Source organism: Tympanuchus pallidicinctus, unplaced genomic scaffold (assembly GCF_026119805.1).
Source record: "Tympanuchus pallidicinctus isolate F22 unplaced genomic scaffold, pur_lepc_1.0 scaffold3, whole genome shotgun sequence".
Lineage (NCBI taxonomy): Eukaryota > Metazoa > Chordata > Aves > Galliformes > Phasianidae > Tympanuchus > Tympanuchus pallidicinctus.
The window spans coordinates 44,378,036-44,390,674 of NW_026294747.1; the positions used below are offsets into that span (position 1 = coordinate 44,378,036).

At 37.8% G+C, this 12,639-nt stretch overlaps 1 protein-coding gene across 11 annotated transcripts in view; it reads left to right on the plus strand.

The window, feature by feature from the left end:
- The window catches only part of UNC79 (unc-79 homolog, NALCN channel complex subunit), a 100,836-nt gene that overhangs the window by 38,190 nt on the left and 50,007 nt on the right, over window positions 1-12,639 (plus strand). For all 11 annotated transcript variants that reach the window (XM_052694540.1, XM_052694534.1, XM_052694538.1 and 8 more), the window contains 10 exons: window positions 316-543; window positions 1,238-1,379; window positions 1,765-1,844; window positions 1,929-2,077; window positions 3,240-3,397; window positions 3,746-3,927; window positions 4,358-4,559; window positions 6,143-6,322; window positions 7,351-7,416; window positions 9,540-9,826. In XM_052694540.1, coding sequence (XP_052550500.1) covers window positions 316-543; window positions 1,238-1,379; window positions 1,765-1,844; window positions 1,929-2,077; window positions 3,240-3,397; window positions 3,746-3,927; window positions 4,358-4,559; window positions 6,143-6,322; window positions 7,351-7,416; window positions 9,540-9,826 — 1,674 coding nt within the window. The remainder of the gene's footprint in view (window positions 1-315; window positions 544-1,237; window positions 1,380-1,764; window positions 1,845-1,928; window positions 2,078-3,239; window positions 3,398-3,745; window positions 3,928-4,357; window positions 4,560-6,142; window positions 6,323-7,350; window positions 7,417-9,539; window positions 9,827-12,639) is intronic.

Genomic DNA, 12,639 nt, shown 5'->3' on the forward strand with positions numbered 1-12,639 from the left:
GCATCTCATATGAGTATCCTTAGCAGATGTGCTTTTTCTACAGGCTACAAGAAGTTTGTTGACAGGCTTAGATTAGATACATAATTTTTGGTTATCTAAAGTTATACATTGAAAATTCAGATCCAACTGTTTTGAATAAAAGTCTCCAGGTAATGTTAATTGTCCTGTACTTGAAATTGTTTATTTACCTTCAAAACCTTACTCCAACTGTTCAGCCTTGGGTTTGAACGTTGGAAGAAATGTAGGAATAGGCAGAACACTTAGGGCTGTGGTTTCAAAAGAAATATTAAATCCTTACTCTTTTCACTTTTTCAGATGGAACTCCAGGATGATGGTGTCACTCTGGGCTTAGAGAACAGCATTTCAAAAGATATAATATCCATCATAAACAATGTGTTCCAGGCACCCTGGGGTGGTTCTCACACTTGTCAGAAAGATGAAAAAGCAGTTGAATGTGGTCTGTGTCAGTCCAGCATTCTGTGTTACCAGCTGGGTTTTGAGCTGCTGGAACAACTTGCTCCAAAAGAAGAAATCAGACTAGTGGTAAGTACAATAACCTGTATTACTGGCATGCTGAAACTCCTCTTGGTTATTCTCATTACACTGTGCACAAGGGAGCAAAGCTGCACTGATCTTTGGTGTGGAACATTTAAGAAGTTAAGGCAAAAACACCTCTGAATTTAAAATCTCCTAAGGTTGAATTTATTCAGAGAACAGAGGGAGGATGGCAATATTCCTTCAGTGTGAACTCTTCTCCCTGTCAACGCTGCCCACTTTGGAAGTACACTCCTATGATACTGTTTTAAATAAAATGTGAAACATTAATACTTAGTGTTTTTCATCTTCCTTTGAAGGCTAAGAGTAGATACTTTCAAATAAATTAATAATTTTGAATAGAAGGAGGCAACTTGAAATGTCTTAGTTCTTGCTTGGTTGTTCAGAAAAGAAGACAGGTTTAGTGGATCCAGAGGCCTGAGGATACTCCTCAGCTCCAATATACAGCTAGTAAGTGTGATTAAATCCATGTCTGAAACATGATCTTATTGTCAGAATCAAGTTGCTGATGCAGGAATTTAGATGCACAGATAATTTGAATACACAAATTTACATGGAAGCTAGACAATCTTTGACTCATTTGGGCTCAGCTTATCCACAGAAAATGTTACTAACAGCAAGATATGGCCTAATGTATTTAGAAAACATCAAGAAATGAATTTAACTTATTATGTTCTTAAAGGAGCCCACAGATAACCTTGAGGATAGTCTTCTGTATACTAGACCTGAGTTTATTATAGGAACTGAAGGAGAAGAGGAAGACAAATCGGCACCAAAACATGGAGAAAACCCAGGGAATCACACAGAGACCACGGAAAATACTGGTAGGTTTGGTGAGAAGACTGTTTACATTAGGCCTTGAAAGAAATGTTTCATTCATACAGAATACGAGGTTTTGAAGCAGTTTTTCAGAAGCCACAGTACATAGTCACTTTTCTTCTCACACATTTTATTCTTTCAGCATATCAACAGAAGACTGTATTATGTTAGTAGGAGGTGTTTTTGACTCAGAAAGTGTTGGCTTTGTGAACATATCAAGTAACAAAAACATTCGATGCCAAATTCTGTGCAGTTGTAACTTTACTGATGTCAGTGTTAGTATGGCAAGAATTAATTTGCTTCTGATTACTTTCACATTCTTTAGTTTCACTTTGAATCCACAAATGAGAGGACTTTAACAACAGTTTATGTAACTTACATTTTCAACAGCAATAAAGAATGATACAGAAAGAAAATTTTGTTATCAGCAACTTCCAGTTACCTTGAAGCTCATATACACTATACTGCAGGTAAAATTATTTACTTGTTTGTTTAGCTTGAGTTTTCCCTTAAGTGGTTTTGCTATGTTGAGAGTGGTGCCTCTGCTTACACAGGAAATGTCAAGATTTGAAGAACCAGACATTCTTTTTAACATGCTGAATTGTCTGAAGATTCTTTGTCTTCATGGAGAATGCCTGTATATAGCAAGAAAGGACTATCCACAATTTCTTGCTTATATTCAAGATCACATGCTGATTTCAAGGTAGACTTTTATTACACATTGTATCTTCATACTTAATTGATTCCCAAATAAACATTCATTGTGACTGCAAAGAATTTGTAGGTTTAAAAGGGAAAATTAAGGAAGTGTGCTAGAGAACTGGGGAAAGGTTAAGAAGCTGTGTAAATATTCTATCTAATGTTCCCTTATGAGGCTACATATAGAACTGAGATACCCTGCCTTGTACAGTTCCATATTTACTTGAGCATCTCTAGCTCTATCAGAGGTGATCATACAGCTGGACAAAAGATAAAGTAATTATTTTGATTTAAGTTGTGTTTTTATTTTCTTTTGTTTTTCTTTCTTTTTTCTTTTTTTTTTCTCCCCAGAGAAATGGGAAAGTATTGGGATCTAGTAAAACATTGATAAGCATTTCATATTGCCCTGCATCTGCTTGGAAGCAAGTTCTGGTGTTGCTTAGTTCGCTATACTTTATCAGTTTGACATGCTATACTTCTAGAGAGATAGGGTTCAAATTCCAGTAGTTGTCTGAATCCTCCTTCAGGCCATAATCACAATTTGATAGTGAAACATTTCATCAAGAAGAAAACAAAGTGTTGAATAGGAACCAAATATGAGACCACCCAGTCCACTTTTGAAATGAGGGTGCGTAGTCTTAAGTATTACAACTCTCATAGTGATGGCCCAAATTGATTGAAAATGGAGTGTACAATTGACTTAATCTCAGAGTTATTTCTCTTTTATATTATCTCAAGAAGGCTTTTTTTTTCCAAGAAAAAAACAAAAACAAAAACAAAAAACTACAATGAAAACTTTATCAAAAATATATTTTGCAGAAAGAATTTTACATCTCAGTAGTTTGAGGATGCACATAATTCATGATGCCGAGACAGTTCATGTGGCTCAAATGCCATGAATTAAAGTTTTGATAAATCTGAAGTGTTTCAATGTAAGGAATATCTGGACTTGAATTTTCAAGAGAAAATGTTGAATTTAAAGACTTCCAAGTAGCTCTATTCACGTATAGGCAACTCTGTAGTGTTCACTTGAAGGTCTATGACAGCTCATAGAGATTCTACTGAAAATTAGTGCATTCCCACTAATAATACAGTGTGGACATTTCAAAGTAAAGATGTAAAGAGAAAGCTCCTATAAACAGTCTTCATATTTTTGGTCTTTCCAGCTTATGGGGAGTTGTGAAGTCTGAGTTCTCTCAGCTTTCTTCCCTGGCAGTCCCACTGGTTCTTCATGCACTTTCACTTCCTCACGGAGCTGACATTTTCTGGACAATCATTAACAGCAATTTCAACAGCAAAGATTGGAAGATGAGATTTGAAGCAGGTAGGCCTGGAAAACATACTGTTTGACATTTGTTGCTTTCCTGAAGAGGTAGAGCTTTCTCTGCTGCCAGTGAGGAAGCGTGTAATGGAAGATTATCTTTTAGCTAGTTTGAAGAGCTTGGGAGCTAGTGTGGTGCAAAACAATGGCACTAGAATAAGAGAGAACATAAGGCATTATGGAAAATCAAAGCAAAACCAAAATCACAACAACATCTCCCAGCTATTTTTGTTGTAACTTTCTAAAATGTGCTTACTTCTAGGAGAGGTGTATTAATCAAAACACAAAAGACATAAAGAAGCCATTGCCTAAGTTAATATTCATATTTTCTTTCTCTGGGGGCTACTACAGTGGAGAAGGTGGCCGTATTGTGCAGATTTTTGGATATCCACTCTGTGACAAAAAATCACCTACTGAAGTACTCTTTGGCTCATGCATTCTGCTGTTTCCTGACTGCTGTGGAAGATGTCAACCCAGCAGTAGCTACAAGAGCTGGATTATTACTTGACACCATAAAGAGGCCAGCTTTACAGGTAGTTTCATTGTATGGAAAAAGGCATTCAAACAAAATCTGGATTTTCACCCAGTGTTTGGAATGCTTCAGGTGTACAGCATCACAGTCATTACTAGAACTTCTTCAAACAAGCCTTGTGGGTTTTTGAATCAAATGTGTAGTGGGGCAGAACATTTGCTCATGCTTTTGTATTCCTCAAAATCTTGGAAATTTCTCCTTTCTAAATATAATTTATCTCCTTATCTACCTAACTTTTCCATTGATAGTTGAAGCATTAGTCCTCATTTAAAGGAGTGGGGAAAAGAGGACCTAAACCTTTATCCTATACAAATAGCCAGAAATTAGAGTTTTGACATGCCTTTGCTTTTAAAAAAAAGAAAAAAAAAAAAGCTTATAGTCTTCACATCTCAGTACTGTTTTTGTTTTTTTTTTTTTCTTTTCCTCCTTAGGGTCTTTGTCTCTGCCTTGATTTCCAGTTTGACACAGTTGTCAAGGACAGGCCCACAATTCTCAGTAAGCTTTTGCTACTTCATTTTCTAAAAGCGGATATTCCAGCTTTGAGCTGGGAGTTCTTTGTGAATCGCTTTGAGACCTTGTCTCTGGAAGCACAGCTTCATCTGGACTGCAACAAAGAATTCCCTTTCCCAACAAGTAAGCAGCGTCCAAATCAATCTGACAAACTTTTATGAGCTTCTGGAATTTCAGCTGCTTGGAAGGGTCTAAGGGAGGTGTAGGTCTCCCTTGTGTAAGATATCTGAAACTTTCAGGCTAGAAGAGAATAACTCAAAGAGCACTTTTTGACTGCCTAAATATAGCCAAGGCTATATTTCATTGTACCTTTGGGCTTCATATTTTATTCTCAATAGGATTTGATTGCCAATCTTGCCAATTTTTTAAACATGGTCTGTTTCTGTGGCCGCTCAACTGCAAACTGCATTATTATCCCACTGAGTTCTTCTGTGTATGTTTTTATGCTAACAGCAAGCTATTTTCAAAAGTCTACGTCATACCTGCCACTGTTCTGTGATGGTCTGCACAGGGATAGCCTGCATGGTCCTTGAACATAAACAAATGCACGGGGGCACAGCAAAAGAAGTACACAAACTCCCAGCCAGTGCTTGGTTGGCTGTTCGTGTACTGATGAACAAAATTGTTTGTAAATATTTGTCCTGTTCATGCTAGATTTCTTGATGAATACCATGCCACTCTCCATTCACTAGTGGAGGCTAAAAATAATTTGTGCATTACTGTTTAATATGTTGAATAATTAAAAACTTCCTTAACTAAATGTTGGACTGTGAGGCACACCTATTTCCATCTGATTTGCCCGAAGAAGGTTGGGAACAGCTGTTTGGACAGCATGTGTCCCTCAGCAGCCTAATGCCTTCTTCTACACTTGCATGAAGGCCTAAAAAAGTCCAGGTGCTGCTACAGCATCCATGTAATGAATGTAGGTAGAATTGCAGAAGTATTTTCATCTTTGTATGTGAGTAGCTTGACCCAAAGCAGAAGGCTGAGACCTGGGAAGGGAATCTCAGTTTCTATCTCCTCTAGCTGCAGATGTGGACTTAAAAGATATTTGTTAAGATTCTCTTGAGCCTTTCTATGTCCTCTGAAAGACATAAGCAGTGCAAGAGATCGGGTCACTGGATTCGGTGACTTACATAATAAACCTCAGTGTTTCAATGCACGATAGACATAAGTATAGAAAAATGTTAGAGACTTCATTCAGACATGCAGTGGTACTGCTAATAATAATACTATAAAAGCATAATCACCTTCACAGAATTTTGGAAGAACCGTTCAGATCCACAATGATAGATGTAGGCAGAACATGAGGTTAGTCTGAGGCAAAGCTATATGCCATGTTTGGTAAGACTGCACTAAATGTGATCATACTTGTGAGATTTCTGCCATTTTAAATAGGGAGCTCCTCATATTCCTTTAGCCTGAAATTTAGATTTTTGGTCCAAGAACCTTTTTCCAGTCTTCTTTTCCAGAAAGAAGATAGAAGGGACACCATTACTTTTTAGCACAGTTAAGCTCTTTGGGGTTTCATGGATTTCAGAATGAGAACATGCAAATGAGTTCCTTGCAGATGGACCCCTTGAACCCATATGAATCTTTCTTGACTTCAGTGGGACTGGGGGCCCAGTTGCATTTGGCACTTGGCAGCACTAGGGCCTCACCATGCTGTGGAATGAATCCTAACTTGGTCAATTGCATTTGCAAAGCTATCACTGCTGTCCGGACAAATGTCGCCAACCTCAGTGATGCAGCAATGTGGAAGATCAAGAGGGCTCGTTTCGCACGTAATCGTCAGAAGAGTGTGCGTTCCCTGAGGGACAGTGTGAAGGGACCAGTGGAGTCAAAGAGAGCGCTCTCCCTTCCAGAAACCTTAACCACCAAAATTCGTTGAGTATCTATTTATGTTTTTGTCTCCCTTAGGATTGTATCCTATTGTTGGGTACACAACGGAATTGTCAATATTTCTCCAAATAGGATAGCAAAACTAGGTTTCTGATCAATTTGGGCAGTATTCAGATATTACTAGTGAGTTTGACAAAGAATATTGACAAACATTATATCTATGCTCGGTTTAAATTACCGGAAAAAAATGCTACAAAACTAGTTTGTGGATGCATCTTAATTTTTAATTGTGGTTAATACACAGTGATTTTGCCTAAAATCAATACATTTATGGAAAAATTCAATTGTTACTAATTTATTCATTGTAATTACCCATCAGTGTATGCAGCATATGCTTAGGGATTTTAAAAACAACTGTTAATGAATCAAATGTAGATGTCTTCAGAATTCCTTTGTGAATAAGATTACAAAATCATATCATGCAATGCATTCTTCCTGCCAGCTTGTGTAGAAGGGCCTAGGTGATGGAAAATCTTAAGCCTCTATGAAGCAGTGTACACATATTTTTCCAAGCAAAAGTAAAGCTTGAACATACTCTTTTAGAGAATTTTACAAACATGGATTTGTCTTATATTCAGATTGGACCTCTTGCATTGCTCCTACCCATATATTAGGAACAGATAAAATGTTAAAACTTGGATGTTAGTGAACTGCTATATGATTTATTTTCTTCAACCCAGGCAGCACAGTATTCTGGGACTCTTATGTAATCCTTCTTGACTGGTTTCTGATCCTGCACAGGTGTTCCTGTGTGATGACACTTCCACCAGAAAAAACTGAATGATGGAGAGAACTAGAATTACAGAACATGGTGTACAAAATCTATTGAGCACAGGAGTAACATTTCAAATGGTTACACTCATTGCCTTGACAACACTGCATGAGCAAATGAACATAAATATGCTAGTACTGAATGTATGCTGAAGCATAAGACATGAATACTACTTACTTAAAAAGTTGTGTTTTTTTTGTTGTTGTTTTGTTTGTTGTCATTGTTTTTTAATTTTTTAAGCTGTGAGCTTGACCAGACATGAGCAGTCTGCTCCTGCACTTGGCGGAACACCAGAGCAAACACCAGGTGGGTTTGAAGTGAATGCTTTGATGACATAGGCAAATGAAATACTGGCTTGCTAGCTCCTGAGAAAAGCCTGTGCAAGCTGTAAGCTATCTAAAAGGCACAACGTAGTACCAAAGGTTGTAATTTCTTGTTTTGTTCTAGATTTGCCCTTTGTTATACTTAGAAATTCAGGTCTGGAGAGAGGTTGTTCAGAAGCAATCATCTATTGCTGCCATTGTCTCGTTCTCTGGTTTCATTGCCCCTGAAAACAATCATATCTTTAGTATGGTGGCCCCAGGGGTTATGTGTGTTCAGCCTGATCTTTGACTTATGGATTTTGAAGAGAGGATAGAAGAATGTTTTTGATTGTAGTTATTACTCTTTTCCATGCTGTATACTTACAGACACTGTAAGTCCATTATTTTGTATTTAATGACAACTTCTTTGTGAAGATGCTGCCCTTCTGTCAGGCATGCGTTGAATAATTAATCCAGAAGGGTTCAAGTAAGTAAATAGTCTTTAAACAATTATGATTTACTGACAGTTCTTGTTTGGCTGAGACCTTTGTAGACTGACAAATTGGAAGTGAAATTCCTCTGATTCATCTTTTTTCATATTAACACCTCAGAAAGTGCAATATTTCCAGCCAACACAACTTCAAAATCAGAACTGATCGTCTTATTCAGTGATCAGTTAAACAGGAGAATCTTGCCACTGTGGCTGTTGACCAAGAGCTGTGGAATGGACTGGGAGAGTCTCAGAATTAGCACTGGTTATAGTACTATTAAGCTAGTCCAGTGAGACTTAGAAATCAACCAGTTCATTACAGAATGTGTGTACAGGTTGTCACTGACTCATAGAAGGGGCAAATGAAATCACAGTGTGAAGAGGAGAGATATCAGCAAATGAATGTTGCTTATTTAATGATATCATTCATCTGCTATAGGCTGGGCTTAAAGAAACTTGTCACATTAGAAGTGTCAGTCTCACGGTAGGCATTGTTAGCCATTGTGATTTTGTTAAATATGTTTTGTTATTTCAGACTTTCAGCTTTTGAGTTCCAGGCTCACCTAATTAGTGGTTTTCATCAAAAGGTACATATAAAACATTGCAGCTAGACAGTAAATATTGATGTGAAAAACATCTGAAAATGTAATTCAAGGTTTTCACAGATGCCTTCAAAATTAGAAAACAATGGCTGTCCCTCTGCTCCTGCCCAGCATTTATAAATTCTCTGAAATCTTAATTTTGTTTTTTGAAGGTTTTTAACTCTTTGCATTGGCAGCACTGAGCATATCTTCTGAGGAATGAACCAACTCCTAAACACAGTCTGTACATCTGTTACAGAAAAGCATTTATTTTTTTGTATACCGCTTGATTGAACTAGTCTTTATACTCATCTGTTTTTTTTTTCTAGATCTAGAACTAATCTTTGTATAATCCAAATACAAGATCATACTTTGAGTTAATCTTGCTTGTAGGTTCTGTCCTAGAAACTTCAATTTTGACAGTTATTGCAATAAGAACTATTTCCAATAATTGACGGGATTTATATATTATTAAATGAGTACAAGTAGATTATCTTGTAATTCTGCCTCATACCAGCTTGTTTTATCACAATTATTCATTGTTAGACAGACTTATAAGCACACATCAGAAAAACCATCTGATACATTTTAGCAAAAATTTTTGTTAGCAGTAATAGTATTTACAGAACAAACTAAAAGTAGTGATATAAGAAAAACTTAATTTTAGTGTTTCCCTCTTTGATTCTGTCAAAATATATAGTCTTTAAGGTCTCTTCCAACTCAAGTCAATCTATGACTCTGTGATGGGAAGATAAACAGCTCTGTTAAACACAGGAAAGCTGAGAAATGGAATTTGGTATGCATGGTAGGTATTATTTTGCTGTTGACTGTTGGACTGGATGATCTTGGAAGTCTTTTCCAAAATTGGTGATTCTATTTTTCTATGATAGCGAGGCAACAGTGGTACAGTGCCCTCAGAAAAGCATGCCTATCTCTCCTGTGACCTCATCTATGTGGAAATGGAGCAATTAACTTTGGAAGAAATTTGTGGGATACCCTTTATCCTTTTTTGCAGTTTTTCTATAACTGGTACTAATGTTTCTCTTGAATTGATAGGACAACCCTCCCCAGAGAATGATAATATGATAAAAGACTTACTGCCAGAGGATGCTGGGATTGATCACCAGACTGTTCACCAGCTGATCACTGTGCTAATGAAGTTCATGGCAAAGGATGAAAGCAGTGCTGAGTCGGACATCAGCAGTGCTAAAGCTTTCAACACAGTCAAGCGCCATCTGTATGTCCTGCTTGGTTATGATCAGCAGGAAGGATGCTTCATGATTGCACCACAAAAAATGCGCATTTCCACCTGCTTTAATGCCTTTATTGCTGGAATAGCACAAGTAGGTGAAGGCAATTATTGCTTTTTTTTTTTTTCTTCTGCTATTTCTCTTTGCCTGTTGCTACCACCATTTCAACACAGCTACATTTATACCAAAATAATGCCTTCTTTCTTCATTTTCAAAGTAAAGAGAGCTGTAATTTCTTATCTCATAATGCTCTTCTAAGGCTTGATTCTTGCTGATAGAGCAGTTTGTGATCCTAGGATGAAAAATGCTTCATGTTTGCAGAATATTCTTTTTATTTGTGATGAAGCATCATCAGGTGTTGGTCTTTCGTAGGTAAAATAGAAGGTTTTAATCTATACTGTATAGCAGCAAATGCATCCTGATTCATTATCTTGGAGCATCATTGTATATTGTTAATTGGAATAATTCCTCACTTGCTCACTTTGAAGCTGATTTGTGTAAAAGTAGTTTCAGGCCTGCTATGGTTTATTGAGTGTCTGGCAGTGGTAATTTAGATATCTAGACAGTATCTTCCATGTTTTTTTAATGTGTTTTTGAGGTTTGGATACCCAAACTTCATTGACCAACACTGATCTGATTTTCAGTTAACACAATCTGAGTATCAGTCTCTACCTTCCTTTTCCTCTGTCTTTGAAACATCTCTGAACATCTTTGAAACATAGCTGAATTCACAATTTTTATTTGAAAAGCTTTACAGTTGAATCCTGCTTCTTTTGAAATGAAATGGAGTTTCAGTAGACTACAGTTTTTCTGTAGATATCCCTGTTGGTTACAGGGGAATCAGAGTAGATGATCTTTATAAGGTCCCCTCCAACTCAAATGATTCTTTGATTTCCTCCATGTAGCAGGCACCAACACTAATTTGTATTTTGGGAGGATTTTTTTCCTCGAGCTGTAGGGCTGCTTTCAGCTTTTGTCCTTGAAAGCATGTATCTTCCCCTCCCTAGCAGCATTTTTTTTTAAAACCAGTTCAGTATTGCCCCACATGGTGGCAATGTTGCACAGTTGTGTTCAGGGGGGAAGTACAGCGGGGGTAGAGCCGAGCAATGCCATTTCAGGCTCTGTATCCCAGGCTGAGTTCTGCTCAGTGTTTGCAACATTATTTATTCCAGATCTTCCTGTGACATCTTAAAAAATGGATCTGCTCTGTTAAGACACATCTGCATTACATTATGTGCTGCGTTAAGGCTGAGTTCTGTCTTCCCTGTATAGATGATTTTTTCCTAACCGTGTTATATAATTTTATGTCATCCTGAGAGGACAAGGCACACTGCAGGGAAGAACCATGTTTGGTGATTATATGTCATCTGTTCAACAGGGTAACCACACAAAGATAGACATAGCATTTATCTTTTTAGGTCTATGCACATAACAGTAAAATTTGAGGCAACTAAGCATCAAACTAGAAAATTTTATAGGGACAAAACATTATTCATCTTGTTCAGGAGGAAACTTGAGAGATGAGCTTTGTGTTCATAAATTAGACCCATCCCTTTCTTGTAATAAAAGCAAAATCAGAACATGAAGACCTGAAGGAAATGGATGATGTGGATGAAGCATTTGTATCTGTTTAGATGGACAAGTATCCAAATCCACTTAAACTGCAGGAAGGTGATAGAGGGTGTGCTGGAGTTTGCTTGCTCTGCTGTTGTACTTTCCTAGACAATGACCATTCTTTGTCAGTGTCAGGGACAAGGATTTTGTGGGTCCTTGAAATTATCTGATTCAACTACTGATTCCCAGACATAAAGCTTTAAAGAAAAATCACACAGCAGATTGCACAGGTAGGAATCCAGCCAGGTCTCAAATATGTCTGGAGAAGGAGACTCCACAACCTTTCTGGAAAGCCTGTTCCAGGGCTCAATTGCTTTCTTCCCTGTGTTAGTATGGAACTTCCTGTGTTGCAGTTTGTGACTGCTGCCCCTTGTTCTACTGTTGCTTACCACTGAAAAGAGTCTGATCTCATCAGCTCAGCTCCTGCACTTCATGCGTTTATAAACAGTGATGAGATCCCCTCTCAGCCTTCTCTTTTCCATACTGAAGTGTCCCAGGTTTCAGCCTTTCCACATAGGGGAGATGTTCAAAGCCCTTAATAACCTTTGTCACCCTCCACTGCACTCTTTCTAGGAGTTCCCTGTCTTTTTGAACTGCAGAGCCAAGAACTGGATACTGTACTTCAGATGTGGCTTCACCAGGGCAAAATAGAGGGGGAGGATCATTTCTTTTGACCTGCTGGCCACACTGTTTTTAGTGCACCCCAGGATACCATTGGACTTCTTGGCCATAAAGGCACACTGCTGGCTCGTGGCCAAACTGCTGTCCAAAAGGACACCTGGGTCCTTTCCTGCAGGTCAATCTCTAACCTGTACTGATGCATGTGGTTATTCCTCCCCAGGTGCAAAACTCTACACTTGTTCTTCTTGAAGCTCATCAGACTCCTCTCTGCCCAACTCTCTAGTCTATCCAGGCCTTTTTGAATGGCAGCACAGCCTCTCAACAAGACCTGGACAGACTGGAGAGTTGCTGCAAGACTGACAAGAAAACAATGAAAACTGTTAGTACAACATTAATTTAGAAAACAACTAACAACAAGAAGTAACCCATAATTGTGTTGTGTCTGGTAAACATGGTATATATGCAGCATAGTTTTGTCTATTAAGGCATGACCAATTTGTGCCATAATATAAAGCTATCCCTATGATGTATGTTGTGGACATGACAATGTATATTAGTATTCTGACTGTGCAGGTTGGAAAACTTTCAGAATGCATCTTCCTTTGTTTCATTTTACCTATCTAGCTAAAATGAGAGCCTGACAAACTGGAAAAAGTTTTTAATTGATAGTA